This window comes from Malus sylvestris, chromosome 14, assembly GCF_916048215.2.
Source record: "Malus sylvestris chromosome 14, drMalSylv7.2, whole genome shotgun sequence".
Taxonomy (NCBI): Eukaryota; Viridiplantae; Streptophyta; class Magnoliopsida; order Rosales; family Rosaceae; genus Malus; species Malus sylvestris.
Genome location: NC_062273.1, coordinates 26225067 through 26243327, shown reverse-complemented (window position 1 = coordinate 26243327; position 18261 = coordinate 26225067). Strand labels below are relative to the sequence as shown.

The window sequence follows — 18261 nt, the reverse complement described above, 5'->3', positions numbered from 1 at the left end:
TGTTGGAAACACTGTTTTTGATAAGGGGACAGATTCTGTGTAATCTAAAATGTGTACCAAACCTTATCATTTTCTTCTTTTAAAAACCTATCCGTGACTTGTTTCACCCACCAATCAAATCTCATCCTCACTTATCTCCACCAATAAGACATATCTCTATCTCTTTCTCAACCAATCAGAAAACCTTTCTCTTTCTCTCTCATCTTCTCCATTTCTCTCTCTTCACCTGTCACTCTTTATTCTCCGCAACTACAAGGACCTTCATCAAACACTCACATATTAAACTTAATAAACCACACCATCGTGTTCCTCTCGAACCCACAAACCCAACCGTACAAACTGATTCTCAAATGGGTAAGTTTTAACTTGTCAACTCGGAAGCTCTGACTCGGACGAGTTTGCTCCGACGTGATTCCGGCTGAGTTACAAGTTTTTGAAGGTTGTGCAAGCACCTACTCAACTCCCCGAGGCCATTAGCCTAGGTTTGAAGAAGAACTAACGTCGAAATACACGTTTTCGAGGAGTAGAAAAATAGGCTGAACCTTTCGAGGCTTTTTCAGCCCATTCTCATCCACTTTTTTTGGACTTCTGAAAAGTACAATCTTGTTCTTCTCCTCAATAGCTTCATTTCCATATGAAGATCGTTGAAAATGGTGAAGAAATAAGCAAGTTATGAGGTTTTGAATTTTTTTCCCAGAAACCGGCGAACCAGACGGCGACGGCGAACGGCGAGACTCACCAGAGAAGATGAAGAATATTCTGTCAAAGTTGACGGAATATTCTAACGGCGTCAGGTAACGCCGTTAAGTTCTGTTAACTGTTTAACGGAATATTCTGTCAAGTCTGAAGGAATACTTCTGGTTTCTGTCAGTCTCTGCCAGGTGCGTGCCTGTGTGTGTGGTCATGGGCTAGGCGGCTCGTGAGGGCGCGTCCGGCCTCCGGCTGGCAAGTGGTTGAAGCATACGGGTCCGTGAAGTCGAGTATAATGTTTTTGTATATTCAAACCTTCCATTTGAGCAAACTATGAGGGGTTTTTCCTAGCTTTTAGTGTATGTGTTAATTAACTAATTATTATTAGTTGTTTCACATATAGGGGAGACTTACCCTAACATACGAGGACAAGCGAGGCTAGGGGGCTACGATCCATCAACGTATTAGTGAGTGGGCATTTGTTTTCGTATATATATAAACTTTATAGTTTCCATATATGCTTTTGAATTGATTTATGCATATATATATATATATAAACTTTATAGTTTCCATAAATGCTTTTGAATTGATTTATGCATATCATGCCATGATTAAATAACGTTATAAGAAATGTTGTACTATGGTGAAATACTAAAATAATCCTACGGGATGCGCAAGTAAGTTTATTGTCATATAAGTTTATTATGTTGACTAGAATTATTGAATTGTTATGGCATGCTTATATTTATGTAGTCTGCTCATCATTGCTGCACCCCAGCATTAATGCTCGCCCTAGGCCATGGCTAGTCTTTCTCGTGTACGTTCACCTCCGCACCACACGCTCGCCTTGGATCCAAGTATGTGCTAATCATGTCGTACAAGTTGCATTAGGCAACTCCGACTCGTAGATGATCGCGATTAGCGCCAGTCTTCACGTGATTATAGCATTAGAGAGTATATTATGAATACACATAGTCATGTCGTACAGGTCGCATTTGGCGACTCCGACTCTTGTGCTAGCATAGATTGATGAGCATTAGTTCATTCGTACAAGTCGCATTAGGCGACTCCGACTTGTGTGCTAGTATAGATTGATTGAACCCTTGATTTTACTTATATTACTATTGAGATATTGTGATGTGGCATACTTCTGGATTTACTGTTGATTTGCATTTGATTTCATACTTTTATGTAGTATGATTTTTATGGAAATTATACATGTTTTATGGCGAGGGGTTAGTATATTCAGAAAATAAATGGTTTTTATAAACTTTTGTTTTTGCCCACTCACCCTTTTGTTTTTTCGCCCCTCTAGGTCCTAGATAGTTGAATTACTTTGTGGCGTATGAGGATTAACCAGCGATTCTGACATATCCCTGTTTAAGTGTAGGAACTTATCCCGTTGTGTATTAAATACTTAACTAGTTTCAACTACACTATTTGTCATCTATATTCTGAACATTTGTATTTTATGAGTTATACCCACTACTGCGCACTCACTTTATTAGTTTAAATGAGCTCTAGTTTCGGTTTTAAATTATTCACATTTTTACATCACTTACACTTTTGGTTACGTCACCTTCAGGCGACGACCATCATGCCTCGACTCCGGTCGGGGTGTGTCATACACATTGGATTGTAAATTGGTAATTTTTCATAAACAAATAGTATATGGAGTTAAATTTGGATGATAAATTAGACATTAAATATGCAATCTATATGAAATGTCAAGGGCTTATTGGCGAAATAAAAGATAGTATTACACTCTAAAGTGTGTCAAGTGGCTTAAGATGACGACAAATTGGATAAAATAACTTTGAATATAATAGTATGGATGAAATTAGCAATTTTTAATGAAGTTTGGAACTTATTTTACCAAAAAAATAATTTAAGAACCTAATTTTCACTGAGGTAATAATTCTTGGACTAAATTGAGACTTCAACTTTTAAAAAATAAGTTAAGTTCAAAATTGCAAAACCATCGCACCGTGAATTCCCCTACCTTCGACTCCACTGCAAGTCTGCAACCCCAGCCCACCCTCGTTTGTGTGTTTTTCTAAACCACAATCGAAATTCAATAACAAATTCAAAATTTGAAAAAAATGAAGAACAAACCACCGCTCGCTGGTAAAGCAGATATAACTGGACAAGAAGACGTCGACAATCCGGCGGATAGAGCCGGTCTCGCATTGTGGGTTTAATTAGATTTGTGGTTGGCCACTGTGCATCGCGTATCTGTTGCGAGTCAGATCGATTCATTTCAGACATCGCATTCGTCTCGTGGATTCTCGATTTACTGTGTTCAAATGTGTTCAATATGCACCGCCAAGTCCAATCTGTTCAAATTAAGCCAACAACAGCTAAATCTCAACCCCTTCCCCATTTTCAGCTGCAACACTTTAACATCTTTGAATTTGACTCCATCTTCCATTTACTTCTCATCTCTCTTTCAACGGGATCTCTTCTATCTTTCTCTCTGAATCAGTTCAAAATTTTTGTTAGATTCAATGGCGAAGCCAAAAATTATATGGTGGGTGGGCTAAGCTCAAATCATTCTCTAAAGTGGGGGTGATGCTCACCTCTCCATTGATTACCGTTTAATTAGTTTGGTTTAATTGATTCATGACACGAATTTTGAATTTAAATTAATTTTGAATGGCAATCAACGGGGGATGAGGATCACCTCCTCTTTAGGGGGTGAGTGAAAATGCACTCTACCAGTCTTAGCTAATTGATAATCTATATGTGTCGTATTAGCTTTTTTGTTATAATTAATTCTTTTCTGATCTCTACATTTATATTAGAGAATGTTGAAGAGATCCTCTTAAAATAGGGACTCTCTATATTAGACTCTTCCCCATCTCATATTTTTTTGCATAATATTTTTAATATTAGCACAAGAATCCCATTTTAAGAGAGTCTCCTTAACATTTCTTTTTATATTATAAACATTTGGTCGGTTTGAAAAGATTAAACAAACAAATAATAAAGTTAATTTTGTTTAGCAGGATAATATTTTGCTCCCCTGTAAGCATCTGTATATGCTCTTGGACTTTTGTAATGTTTGTTTTTTTTAATGAAATGTTGATGAGCTTGCGTCGGTGTCCTCAAGCAAATTCACTATTCATCGAGTAACCTCTATCTTTATGTAAACCAGCCTTGAAGACAAAAGGTAAAGATAAACCATCATATACGTCTCTTGAGCATCTTCAATCATGTATTTAATTTTCAAATCAAATTTTAACTAAAACTTTTCTTTTAGGAGCTCTTTTCTCCCTTCCCAGATTTAGGAACCCTCTGAATATTTGTTATCTTAAGAGCAGAATAGGAACTATGATTGGAGATAAAAAAATTTAATTTCTTTCTAAATTTTAGCTAGAAGCTCATTTAGGAAGACTGTTTTATGCGCTTAAGATCGTTTTTACCATACTTTATTTTGTTTTGCGTGTCACTTACGACACTTCAACCTTAACCCTAGTTCATTTATACACACCCTATCGTAGATATAACTCCTCTTTCCACGCAACAAACCTATATGAACACCAGGCTGGATATACTCAATTATATTGATAGAGAGAGGGAAAAAAAGAGTTCCAAATCATTGTAGAGGAAATAAACGTTGGAGCATAAGAATTAGAAAACACATACATTACATGATTCACAACCAAAAAGATACATAGAAATAATCCTAGTTCCGTTTCTTTAGTTTTTTTTTTCTTCCATTTTTGAAGTTCAAAGCAGGCCTACGACTTGGGAAAATAGAACGGTGAGATGTCAAGCCATGCATATGGATCAGGCTATGAGAAAATGGATTTCTAAATTTTGCTGAACATGATATCAACCTTATCAACTGGTAATGGATGTGAAAGATAAATCATTTCAGCATCTGGATTGACCAATTTCCACCTAAAAAATTTCAATCACCATAAAATTCAGGACTGATGTCTATACTGTGTTAAAGATTCAATAGCGTATAAGATATAAAGCAAGCTACAAATTAAGTTTTCTTACTTGTATCCTACAGACAAATGATGTAAAAATACTGCAAGTTGTGTCTTGACAAGCAAGTTTCCTGCACATATTCTCGATCCACCACCAAAAACTTGGTATGTTCCTGGCTTAGCTGGTTCCTGAAGGAGTGAAATAACACCCATTAATTAATTAGTAAATTATCTCCAATTAATTTATCGTGTTAGAAATATTGACTTACATTCCATCTATCTGGGTTGAAGCACATGGGATCATCAAAATTCTCTGAATTTGTGTGGAGATATCGAACCCAAACAATCACTCTCCAATCCTTGGGTATTTTATAACCTACACCAACCAATTTGGTTATAAACACACAAAAGGTTATGTGTGCCGATGGTAATTAAAAACATAATTTACATTTTTTTACCCTTATACTCAACTTCCTTAGTAGCCAATCGGAAAACAAATGCTGCAATGTTGGCCAATCTTATTGTTTCTTCCACCACCTGTATATCATTATATGAAAATTTGGGCTTGAGATTAATTCTTTTTTACAAGGAGTGAGAGATGCATAACGATACTATAATGAATGACTTTTCTCTTTTTTACAAACGTTAGTAGGAGTGGGAATCAGAACGTTGGGCGCAGTACTACAGTAAATTAAGCTGTAAGCTCATTTCATCAATATATAACAAATGGTAAATCCCAAAATGCATACAGATGAAGTACCTTGTTTGTGTATTTCATTTTTAAAACATCTTCATACGTGATAAACTCCCCAGTCTTGTTCTCATGTATAGCCATATTCTCTTCCTATGATCACAGATCACGAGAACCGCGTTAAGATGAAACATAATTAAAGAACATGAAAATGTTTCTTTTTTTGAGTAAAATTATGAGAATATGGTGATATGCTATGATCATACGCAAAGCTTTTGGAGGACGTCAGGGTATTTTGCGAGATAATATAAAGTCCACATTGTTGATAGTGAAGTAGATGCATATCCAGCGACAACAAGGCTGACAATGTTATCTAGAACCTCTTGGTCACTTAATTTATTGCCTTCATCGTCTTTAATCTGCATAAGCCCATCCATTAGATCATTTGTCAACCCTTCCTTTAGAGTTTTTTTCTTCTCTAGCTCCACCCTGAAAATGTCCTCAAGCTTTTTCCTACACTGCAAATTCACATTCATATATTTAGCATGCATGCACGTTATTTACAATATGGTCTGAATATATATTGAAAAATTAGTGGAGTTGTTATACCAAAACCCATTAAGATTCAAACCTGAAGGGCATGGCGGTAAGCCGATCCGGGAATGTTCAGTGGATGAGCCCTAATTCCAGTGACTAATCCAGTAAACAAGTTATCAATGGTATCAAGGAGAGGCCCCGGCTCCAAACTTACGAATAGTTTCCCAATATTTTCAAATGTGACCTGTAAACATAATGAAACATGAAAAATTGTTGAAGATATTAAAAAGTCTTGCACCGAGAATCTGATAGAATAAAATATAATTCATATTGAGAGTGATTACACTTTTAATTGCACTGAGATATTTTCTGATAAAATATTACACCTGCATGACTAGCACTTATTGCTTTATTGTTTTGATAGTTAAATTACCTTCCTGGCTTCATCATATCCTTTGACTCTACCCTTCAGAGCCCATGACTCCAACGCGGCCACCATACGGGGTTGGACAAGCTGGCTTATGCGACGGAGAGCGTCGGGACGGTTAATTACGCTTACAACATAGCTTCTAACTTTTGTATGAGACTTTCCATGAACTGCCACTATAGAACTAGCACCTACAATATCAACATTGGGCCAGTCTAGGATGAAGGTTTCATCTGATTGGAACACAAATTTGTTGATTCCCGGGAAGCATGCTATGATGGTCGGTGATCCAAAGAGGTGAGTTCTATACATTCCGACTCCATCGCCGTACCTGAACTAGTTTCTTTTGTCAAAACTACTATATATGCTCCGGCTTTCGAGATATCACATACTTTGAAGTTTGTAGTTGTTAGATTCATACCCAAATAGATAATGATCAAAATCTTACGACAAAATATCCAAAAGTACAAGAGCATAAAATAGTTTTTAATTTATTCTCAAACATTTAATCCTATCAAACATTTAATCCTAACTAGTTAGTATACATATAAAGAATGGAAATAAATCATTTGTCAATACTCATCAATATATATTGTACTTAATACTCCCATGTTAATGTTACCAGTTTTTTCTTTTGTTTTCCAAATGTTAATGTTACTGTAAGGATATGAACATGAGTATTCGGTGAACTAGCATTAGCTATTTGGTCCGATTAGTATAAGAAAGCCTTATAGGAAGATGAATGTGAGTTCTTGTTGATAGAGGAATCTGTCATGGAGAAGAACTGACATAGACTAGGAAACATGAGTTGTTTCCTAAGCGGATTGTAATAGGAAATCCTCATTGGATTAGGAGAGGTATATGTATATATATATGCTGTAATCTCTGCTCTCATAGACACACGCTCAGTCAAGAACTAAGCCCTATTCTTAGTTAGAGCATTAAGAGTTCTACAAGAGAGGAGAAGAGGTGCAGCATACAGAATTTGGACAGCTGTTGCAATGGCATTTTCCAATGGAGGTTCATCAGGTTAGTGTGAATACAATAGTTCATATGTAAACGGTTTTATGCTTTCTTGATTGTGTTTACTGTGGCTTAAATCTTGATCTTTGCTATTTGATTCTAACAGTTACTAGTTAGCATACATGCATATTTAGAACAAAAAAGAAATGGAATCGTACTTGGCCCGCTTAACATTGATAAAGTCGTCAGGACGGCGAACAATTTTGAAGTACCAATGGAAGGTGAAGATTTCACCCAAGAATGGAAGTCCCATGTGGCCGGGCGGCAATTTAGCGCCGGTAGGCGAATGTCGTAGTTTGAGAGGAAGCACATACCAAAGCTCATTCCACCACCACAATAGCAACCCCAACAATGGAAAACTTCCCAAAACCAAGGTCACCCACTCTCCCATAGAAATACTCATGCTGTGTCCCAACAAATATGATAATTAAGCCAAAGCCAAAGTCCCTCTGGGCTTTATAGTCGAGTTGGGGTAGATTCCGAGTTGATTACTCGTATCACCAGGATTAGCATGCTGACAATTTCATATACCCACATACAATGAGAAAATATCTCATACAACCATTATTTAGTCCTAGTGTGGTGTTACTGTCTAGTAAGTGTGTGTCACGTATATAAAAATGCACTATTTATCCAGTAGACAATTAGTACGTGATAAATTAACTATATGAGATAGAAGAAATTGTAGAAAGTCTTTTAACTTTAACTCAATCGGAGTATTGGTCCCTCAACTAAAAATTCATAATCATTGGTTTCTTAACTCATAAAAACGTGCAACTATGGTCTTTTTCATCAACTACGTTAGAACTTCTGTCAAAATAAGTTACGTGCTACGCATGTAAGGCTGAATCAAGGGGCAAATATGGAAAATAAAATGCGAAAAATTGTAGCAATGATCCCTCAACTTTAACCCAATTTGAGAAATGGTCCCTCAACTTTAACGCAATTTGAGCAATTGTCCCTCAACTTTAACCCAATTGTAGTAATGGTCATTCCGACATGACTCATTATGACAGAATTCTGACAAAGTTGATGAAAATGACCATATATAGCTGCACGTTTTCATGAGTTAAAAGACCAATGGTCATTAATTTTTAGTTAAGGGGACCACTGCTCTAATTAGGTTAAAATTGAGGAACTATTGCTACAATTTTCTCAATAATATGTATTCAATTACATCCTTCAAAAGTTATTGTTAATACTCTCCTCTCCAATGAGACTACACAATTAAAGCTTGTGCCAAAATATTGGGCTAAATTTATATTCAAGGAAATAATTTTCACACACTTTTTTCTTCTTTTATATACCTTTATTAATTTCTAATCTTCGAATTAAAGAAATCTAAGGAGTGGTGAAATTACTCCTCATCCTTTAGTTGGTCACCTTATGTGTTAAATAGGAAGGATCACTTACACTCGTCTTGAGTACAATTTTGCTCATCTCTTAAAGTGGGGTGATATTCACTGCATTGATTGTCATTTGATTAGTTTGATTTAATTGATTTAAGACATAATTTTAAAATTTAAATTAATTTAACGATAATCGATGAGGTGTAAGCATCATCCACATTTTAAGAGGTGAGCAAAAATACACTTCACCCGTCCGGGCTAATTGATAATCTGGAACGTGTCTTATTAGCTTTTTTCTTTTGTTATGATTGATACTAATATTAATTGATAATCTGGAGCGTGTCTTATTAGCCATTTTTTCCTTGTTATAATTGATTCTTAATGATCTACACATTTATATATATAAGCACAGTCCCTTTAACAAGAAGGAACTTCAATTTTTTTTTTTAAATGGGGACACCCCTTTGACTATTGGATTGGCTTTAATGAAATTGTGTGGTTGAGGTTAAATCACAAGCCACACAATTTCATTAAAACCAAATCTAACTGTCAAGAGGATGTCTCTATTTTTTTTTTGAAAATTGGGAATCCCTCTTGTTAAAGGATTCCTATATAAGCATTCGGTTGGTCGGTATCAAAAGGTTAAACATAAAAAAATATAGTTACTTTTGTTTTGTAGGAAGCAATATTATGCTCCCATGTAAGCATCCGTATATGCTCTTGGGCTTTGTAATGGTTTTTCTTTAAAATGAAATGTTGCTTTGACAAAAAATTTGAGCACGCGCCGGTGTCCTCAAGCAAATTCATTATTCATCAAATATCCTATATCTTTCTGTAAACCAGCTTTGAATACAAAAGGTAAAGATAAACCTAGCTAAATGAGCTAACTACGTCATTCGATTATGTGCGGGGCGCGCCAACTCGTCGGCCGAGCTCAGTCGAGGAGTAAAATGTGTTGATGTCGCTTTGGGCGCACAACTGACTTCTTGATATTGTGATTGCGGCTAAGGAAGGAACACGTATCGGCCTTCGGGTTCTAGAGCCTGAAGACAAGCCTGCTAGTTCTGCGAAGTTCAATATCAAATTCGGCTTTCAATGTGCCGAATGTAGTAACCTGTAACACCTCACTTCGCTGAGAAGGCTAATGAGATGACCTTTGCCAATAAGGATTTGAAAATCCTTCTCGACCGAGACTTGGATAGATAACCAGTCAGCCTCGACGCAGTGCTGTTTATCCAAACTAAAGGTGCTCCGCGGTTGGCTGATTCTACAGCAACTGTGTTGTTTATCCAAACTAAAGATGTCATTGATTGCCTTCACAGTTTTGTTTATCCAAACTGAAAATGTGTCGGTGAAAAGAAAATAAAAATCTCGTTGAGAGGTTTTGCGTAGAGCGAGAGTTTGCGCATGACAGTTTGTGTGTTGAGTTGGAGAGGTTTTACGATGCAAAGTGCCTCTGTATTTATAATGCTGCTCTCCCTGATTGCCAAGCCGTAAATCTCTGAGTCTTTTGATGTGTCGCGGCTACTAGAAAATAATCTCTTAGTCTTCTGATGTATCACAACTACCAAACTAAAGCAATGCCTGAGTCTCCTTACGCCACAAATCTTTAATATTTAAATACATCACATCTGACCAAACATGCCTACTCCTTATCCTATGATCATGTGATCAATGGTCAAGAAATTACCATGTCACTATCTTCTGATAATTAGCTTTTCCATCATGTCCATAGGCTGAAGCCTACTCCTTTTTTATCTAGATATAACCATCCTAATCACATCACATCATCATCTTTCACCTTTATCCTATGCATGGATTAATTGCATGAAATTAATCCGGTATTAGCTGTACTACCAGATACCAAATATCCTATCATCATTCAAATTGGGATTTAGATAAATATCATGTTTAAATGATTTAATATATTACTAAGAGATAATATCATGATTAAAATCACAATATCATTTCTTAATAATAATTAAAAACCATTTCAACCACTTTATCTTTCAACGGTCTAAAATCCTGCTCATTCAACGGCCTTGATTGTGCAGGCTGATAGCGTAAATTTATGCGTGGCACTCAACAGTTAGACATGTTACTCGGCTACTGACTCCATTCAAGAGAAAAAGAAAGCGGAACCGAGAAACATGGCTTTGTTAAAACCAAGGTCATAAAAGAAATCACATCTTGGCCTATTAAATGATGTTGTCGGCCATGACTAAGAAATTCCAAACAAATGCCAATCTTTGAATGCCATACTTTTTGGCCGAGATTTCAATTTGACAGGATTTGTCCTATTGTAAACATTGCCTCATCGAATTATACTATGGTCGAGCTTGACCAACAATCCTCAGTCGTTAAGATCAAGTCATTTCTGATCCAACCAAATCCTTTTTGGCCCTCGGCCTAAGCACTACGTCCTCTAACACGAGCTCATGCTACAAATGCCATGACTGCTTAGCAAAATCTCTGCTAGTCGAGAAAAACATATGGTTGAGAAAAACTACCAGGAAGAACGTTGCATGCATGTGTCTAAGGGCCTGCAACATTGGCAACCGAACCCACTTGTCCTAATCACTGTCAAGGTGTGCATGGCATCGATTAAATGGAGAAAGTGTACTTATACGTAACATTTCATTCGGCCAACTCCAAAACCAATCTCGCCACGAAGGCCTACCACCTAGCACAGGTGACCTTCTGCGAACATCTTTTCTCGGCACGGCTAAAGAACAATTTTCCAAGCCGAGCACACCATCTTTTGGACTGCCGCACCATCTTGTTGCTCCTCTTATTTTCTTATGCATCGGCCTAAAGGGCCGAATGGTTAAGAAAATCATTTATTCATGCTTTTTTTTTTTAGCAAAAGAAAACAAAAGTGGCCAAACTATAAAGTGAAGGAGGCCAACAATGTTTTATTTCTTGCCGAGATCTTTCAATACTAATATTGCTAATCAGGTTTTGCACCAAGCCGAATAAAAAATGACCTCCAAATATTTTTGACTTGGTGAAATATTTTTCATCGGCCACCGAATGTGTTGAACAATTATTATGCCCCAATGCATAATTACTTCATTAATTTCGGCTTTTAACTCAAATAATTTAGCCAAACGGGATTTCTCCATATCGGCTGTATCACAAATAATCATATCAACTAGTGTAGTTTCTGCGTCTAAAACCATGTGTCCAACAACCATATCAATTGATGTGGTTTTATGGTTTGAAGCTGTGTATCGGTCTTGTTCGTCATTGGAACACTCCTCTAACGAATAATTTTCTGAGTCGAATTTTGGCTCAAAAACTTGAACTCTTTCTTCTAGGCCTACTACCACACTTTCAGTCTCGATCGAGACAACAGGTGGCCTAGGTGTTTCTTCAGTCAAATGAACAATTTTTTTAGGCCGAAGCGGATAATTGCCCCCCGGCCTTTAGACTTAACCATTTTTCAAATGGAATTGATCTGTAGTAAGAAACGTAAGGAAATCGTTCTTCATCTAGCCAGGCATTAAATCGAGCACTGTCTTCGTTTACCCATTGCTCTTGTAGGGTAACATGAGCTTTTATTCTCAACATGTAGGCGAATGATTTTTGCCTGGCTCTCACACCACGAAGAACTTTTATCGCTTCTCATGATCTTTATCCTCCTCAAGGCGTTTCTATCCTCTTCAAGATGTTTTGTACTATCTTCAATATTTCCTTTCAATTGAGCAAGAAGCTCGTGCAATCGGCTAAATGAAACCGGATTGGAATCTTGATATATCATATGAACTTCATAGTTTTAGCACTAGGTCCCACTGGGAGTGCCAAAATGTTGACCCTAAAAACTACCAAGCCTTCGTGGCGCGCAGGCCGAGTAACTAATGAGCTAACTACGTCATTCGGCTATGTGCGGGGCATGCCAACTCGTTGACCGAGCTTGGTCGGGGAGTAAAATGTGTTGATGTCGCGTTGGGCGCGCTGCTGACTTCTTGATCTTGCGACTACGGCCGAGGAAGAAACATGTCTCGGTCTTCGGGTTCTAGAGCCTGAAGACAAGAATGCTAGTTCTACGAAGTTCAATATCAAATTTGGCTTTCAATGTGTCAAATGTAGTAACTTATAACACCTCACTTTGCCGAGAAGGCTAATGAGATGACCTTTGCCAATAAGGATTCGAAAATCCTTCTCGATCGAGACTTGCCAGTCGGCCTCGATGCAGTGCTGTTTATCCAAACTGAAGATGTCACCAGTTGCCTTCACATTGCTGTTTGTCCAAACTGAAAATGTTTCGGTGAAAAGAAAATAAAAATCTCAAGGTTGTTGAGAGGTTTTGCGTAGAGCGAGAGTTTACGCATGGCAGTTTGTGTGTTGAGTTGGAGAGGTTTTACGATGCACAGTGCCTCTGTATTTATAATGTTGCTCTTGTTGATGGCCAAGCCGTAAATCTCTGAGTCTCTTGATGTGTCACAGCTACTAGAAAATAATCTCTTAGTCTTCTGATGTATCACGACTACCAAACTGAAGCAATCCATAAGTCTCTTTACACCACAAATCTTTAATATTTAAATACACCACATCTGACCAAACACGCATACTCCTTATCCTATCATCATGTGATCAATGGTCAAGAAATTACCATGTAACTATCTTTTGATAATTAGCTTTTCCATCATGTCCATAGGCTGAAGCCTACTCTTTTTTTTTTATCTAGATATAACCATCCTAATCACATCACATCACCATCTTTCACCTTTATCCTATGCATGGATTAATTGCATGAAATTAATCCAGTATTAGCTGCACTGCCAAATACCAAATATCCCATCATCATTCAAATTGGGATTTAGATAAATATCAAGTTTAAATGATTTAATATATTACTAAGAGATAATATCGTGATTAAAATCACAATATCATTTCTTAATAATAATTAAAAACCATTTCAACCACTTTATCTTTCAACGGTCTAAAATCCTGCTCATTCAACGACCTTGATTGCATGAGCTGATTGCGTAAATTTGAGTCTAAACAGCTCCGTAAAAAAATATTCAGTATGTCAATAGCTAAACTAGAGGCATTTCTGTAGTTATATTGACACGCCCCGACCCTGATATTCCCCGAATACCAGGATAGACATGTGCTGGTCGACACCCGAGGGTGACGAAAGCCATTAATTGATACAAAAGTTAAGAATAGAATTAGAAATTAAAAATACAATGAATTAAAAATTTAGGAATGTGTTCAGAGTATACAATTAAACCTAATCACTGAAAAGAATTAAGATGAAATTGAATGAATAAAGAAGTGGGTCCTACATCGAGAGGATTCAAAGATGCTGCTGCGGAAGTGTCTTGACGACGGGATTAGGTGCCTTGATCCTAAGTCCTGAATGGGGGCGTAAAACAAAGGTGAGTGGACCAAGTTATATATACATACATAATACGAAAACAATTGTGAACATATTAACCCCCAAGTTTATATATAATAAAAACTACTAACATAATAAGTGATGGATTTAATAAAAATCCTAGCATGCCAAAATATCTCAAAAGTCATATCGCGGAATAACGTCGTAGAAATCAAAACAGTAAACGTCTAATAGATCGTCTCGTAAGTGCAATGTGCTGCTAGAAAGATCACTGAATAAATATAACTCCCGGCCCAATACCTGCTCCATGTCCCTCAGCCCGTAGCTAGGGATTATTTCTCTCGGCCTAAATGCCAATACCAGATCCTCGCCCCAGGCGGCATAGTGTCCTCTAGGTACGCACAAATAGTTACGCATCTCATAAATAACCACTTCATTGTATAAAGTCATCCATCGTCTATACTATAAAGAGGGGTTTCTAAAACATGTTCTAGCATCCTATCGTCATTCATCAGATAGTCTACCAGTTCATGGTTTTTATAGAAAATACGATATATTAAAATATAGCTCAATATAGACTAACAATTAATTCCTCACCAAAAACACGAGACGAAAAATCAATAAATTCAGTAAACAGGTTTAACATAAATCGAATCATAAATTCGTAGGCATGCTAATTATAAAATCATGAAATTTTAGAAGGGGTCCGCTCAGAGTACTTAGTCGCCAAAAACTGTGCCACTAGCGAAGACGGAAGTGTCACAATAATTGCCCCTAAGCACATAAAGGTTACATTTAGTCAAGCTCTACTTAAATGATTGAATTTGAAAAAAAACGGACATTGGAAATGGGTTCATAACGTCGAATTACCTTAAGAAGGGTCCCAGACGAAAACTCGAAAAGTCAACCCTAAAGTTAACGTTGACCGAGGGTCAACGGTCAAATTAGGTCTAACGGGTTTTAGGCTTGAAATCCGAATTAGGGTTTAGGTTTAGGTTTAAATAAGGTTAGGATCTATTGGGTTTTGGTTTTGGATAGGCCTAGGAATAAAAAGGGTGGTTTGGGCTTAATCCCAAATCCACACACAACACACACACATGCGTGCACAGCACACATGTACACATGCATAGCACACATGCACACTTACACACACACACACAACATACCACACACATGCACAACACATGCACACACACATAACACGCACACACGTGCATACATATACACATACGCACATACACAATCATACATACACACACACAGAATATACATACACACACACACGGACACACCACACAACACACACAACCCATACACACCCACAAGGCACGGCCCGCAGGCCTAGTTACCAAAAACCGGGCTTTAAGCCCCAAATAAAAGGAAAATGCCCTAAGGCTTGATTTTGAAAAGGTTTAGGGGTTAAACAAAAACGGGCTTAAGGCCCATAGCCTTTGAGAACGGCCTAAAGGCCTGGTGCTCACCGGAGAAGGACACCGGAGCTTCTACAGCTCCGGCCAACTACAAACATACACCCTAAGCTCCGATTTATGCATCAAATTAAAGAGAAAAGAGAGGGGAGCGAGGTTATACCCTTGGTTTACCGTGGAACGGCCGGTGGTGTTCGAAATTCGGGTTTGGGTGCCCGTGGGTTCGCTAGGTTTTCCTGTGCTCCGTCAAGCCTCGCACGTCGAGAGAGAAAGGGACGACGAGATGATGATGATGTCCTCGAGCAGCTGTAGGTGTGTGTAATCACGGTGCAAGAGAAAGAGGGAGGGATGAGAAGGTTTTCAAGTGACAGAGGGATAGAGAGTACAGAGATAGAGAGAGAAGTCCCGAGGCTTACCTATCGTCGAAGCAACGAGGAACTCGTCGGAGGTCCTTTTCTCTGCTTCACCAATCTCGCTGCGACGGAAGAGAGACCAGAGTAATGCTTGATGATAATGATGTTCTCGAGTAGAGTAGTTGCAGGTATGGGTGCTCTCGGGTGTGGGTCGAAAGGTGAGAGATCGGGGAGTGAGGAAGAGAAGATTTCGAGAGAGAGAAGGGGGAGAACATAGGGAAGGGGCAGAGAAGAGAGAGACCGAGGGACAAAATAAAAGGGGTGGGCCCCTTGGCTCACCAATTTAGGTCCAAACAATTATTTTAAAATAAATGGAGTTGGGGTGTTTCATATATCAAACATTATATGCGTCTCTAGAGCATCTTCAATCATGTATTTAATTTCATCAAATCAAATTTTAATTAAAAATTATAGGAGCTTTTTTCTCCCTTTCCAGATTTAGGAGCTCGCTGAAGCTTAGTTATCTTAAAAGCAGAAGAGGAATTGTGATTGGAGATAAGTTTTTTCAATTTCTTTCTATTTTAGCTAGAAGCTCATTTAGTAAATCTATTATATGCTCTTAAGATTGTTTCCAACCATCTTTTATTTGTTTTACGTGTCGTTTACGTAGTACCCACTACAAAACAAATACATTTTCCTATACAACGATATTGGTTTTGGTTATGTTAAAAAAAAAATAAAAATAAAAAACGATATTGATTTTAGAGTAGAACTTCAAATTTCCTTCATCACTTATTGTTTTGATAATTAATTTACCTTCATGGCTTCATCATATGCTTTGACTCTACCCTTCTGAGTTTTGAGCCCACGACTCAAGTGCAGCCACCATGAGTAACAACATAGCTTCTAACTCTGGTATGAGACTTTCCGTGAACTGCCACTATAGAACTGGCACCTACAATATCAACAATGGGCTAGTCTAGGATGAAGGTTTCATCTGCTATTCTGCTTGGAACATAAACTTGTTGATCCCTGGAAAACATGTTTATGATGGTTGGTGCTCCGAATAGGTGAGTGCTATACATTCTTACTCTACCGTACCTAATCCAATCTCATCTGTCAATACTAATAGCATTCAGTACTACTATGTTAATGTTATAGTTAGTACGAGTCTCTTCTTAGTAGGTGTCTTGTTTTATTGTAGAAAAACGAAGCGATAGGACTCACACATAAACCTTGTGTTTACCGCATAAGACCTCGTACATAGCAGCAAAAAATGGAGAAACGTTGAAAAGAAGTGCTAAATATGAATATATAGTCCGTACGATGATCATATCCATATTCCGTATTTAATTGCTACCGTCAAAGAAATCCCTACTAAGAAGCTCCCTAGCTAGTTAGTATACTGTAGACATATATGGAAGAAAAAGAATGGAAATAAATCATGGGTTTATTTTTAGCTACATCATCTTGAACTGATCTCATTTTGCCTCCTATAACTAAAAGTCATCACTTTACTCCCTGAAACTTATAGGTCGTCTACCTGAAACTTGTGGACTCTCTCTTCTTCCTGAAACTTACAAGTCGTCTCCTAAAACATATGTGAGATCCAACACCCAATAAGACTATGCCACATGTGCAATAAATTTGATTATAAATCTCCATCATGCGTCGACATTCAACAATCAGAGAATATTATGTTTAAAAGAAAATGAAGAGATAAACAAAATAAAAAAAAAGAAATTGATTAGCTTGGCCCGCCCAAATCAAACTGACATAACAAATTAACATATCTAAGCCAATGTGGAGCGAATTTTGAGTTTTGTAGAAACAACTTTCAAGTTTCAGTGGGCAAACTGGGATCAAAATCGAGTCTCAAGGGGCAAAGTGAAGTGAATTTTGAGTTTTAGGGAGTAAAGTAATGACTTTTAAGTTACAAGGAGCAAAGTGAGATTAACATCAAGTTCCATAGTAGATAACTAAAAATAAGCCTAAATCATTTGTCAATACTCATAAGATTTTATTTGTATTCTATTTTATTTTATTTGGAAGAAAAAAAAAGGCGATGTTGATGTTACTCATTAGTATACATAAATATAGAACCAAGAAAATGAAAATATATAGTACTTAACCAAATTATCATTGATAAAGTCGTCTGGACGACAAACAATTTTGAAACACCAAAAGAAGGTGAGTACCTCACCCCAAAATGAAAGTCCCATCATATCTGGGTGTGCCATCGATTTGGGGGAGGTCCAAGAGAAGGGGGTTGGCATATGTTAAGGGAAGAATTTTGGGGAAAATTCAAGGGTGGAAACAATCTACTCTGTCACAAGCGGGTAAAGAGGTGTTGATTAAGGCTGTGGCACAGGCAATCCCTGCTTACCTGATGAACCTCTTTAAATTTCTTGCAGTCATATGTAAAGAAATGGATGCTCTTATTGTCAACTTTTGGTGGGGTCAAAAGGGGGATGAA

At 37.4% G+C, this 18261-nt stretch overlaps 1 protein-coding gene and 2 long non-coding RNA genes across 3 annotated transcripts; 1 reads left to right on the top strand and 2 right to left on the bottom strand.

Moving 5' to 3' along the window:
• Positions 1-149: 149 nt before the first annotated feature.
• Positions 150-2216, top strand: LOC126598765 (uncharacterized). The gene is made up of 3 exons (XR_007614960.1): positions 150-794; positions 872-966; positions 1094-2216. It is a non-coding gene; the product is annotated as an uncharacterized LOC126598765 (long non-coding RNA).
• A 2022-nt stretch (positions 2217-4238) lies between these two features.
• LOC126598764 (ent-kaurenoic acid oxidase-like) lies at positions 4239-7828 on the bottom strand. Its single transcript, XM_050265121.1, has 9 exons — positions 7468-7828; positions 6293-6617; positions 5954-6103; positions 5589-5840; positions 5392-5475; positions 5090-5168; positions 4901-5007; positions 4702-4820; positions 4239-4596 (listed from the first exon to the last, which is right to left on the bottom strand). Exons 1-9 carry the CDS (start codon positions 7710-7712, stop codon positions 4506-4508), a joined length of 1452 nt encoding a protein of 483 aa, XP_050121078.1. The 5' UTR covers positions 7713-7828; the 3' UTR covers positions 4239-4505.
• A 6144-nt stretch (positions 7829-13972) lies between these two features.
• LOC126598744 (uncharacterized) lies at positions 13973-16041 on the bottom strand. The gene is made up of 3 exons (XR_007614953.1): positions 15849-16041; positions 15596-15738; positions 13973-14022 (listed from the first exon to the last, which is right to left on the bottom strand). It is a non-coding gene; the product is annotated as an uncharacterized LOC126598744 (long non-coding RNA).
• Positions 16042-18261: the final 2220 nt, after the last annotated feature.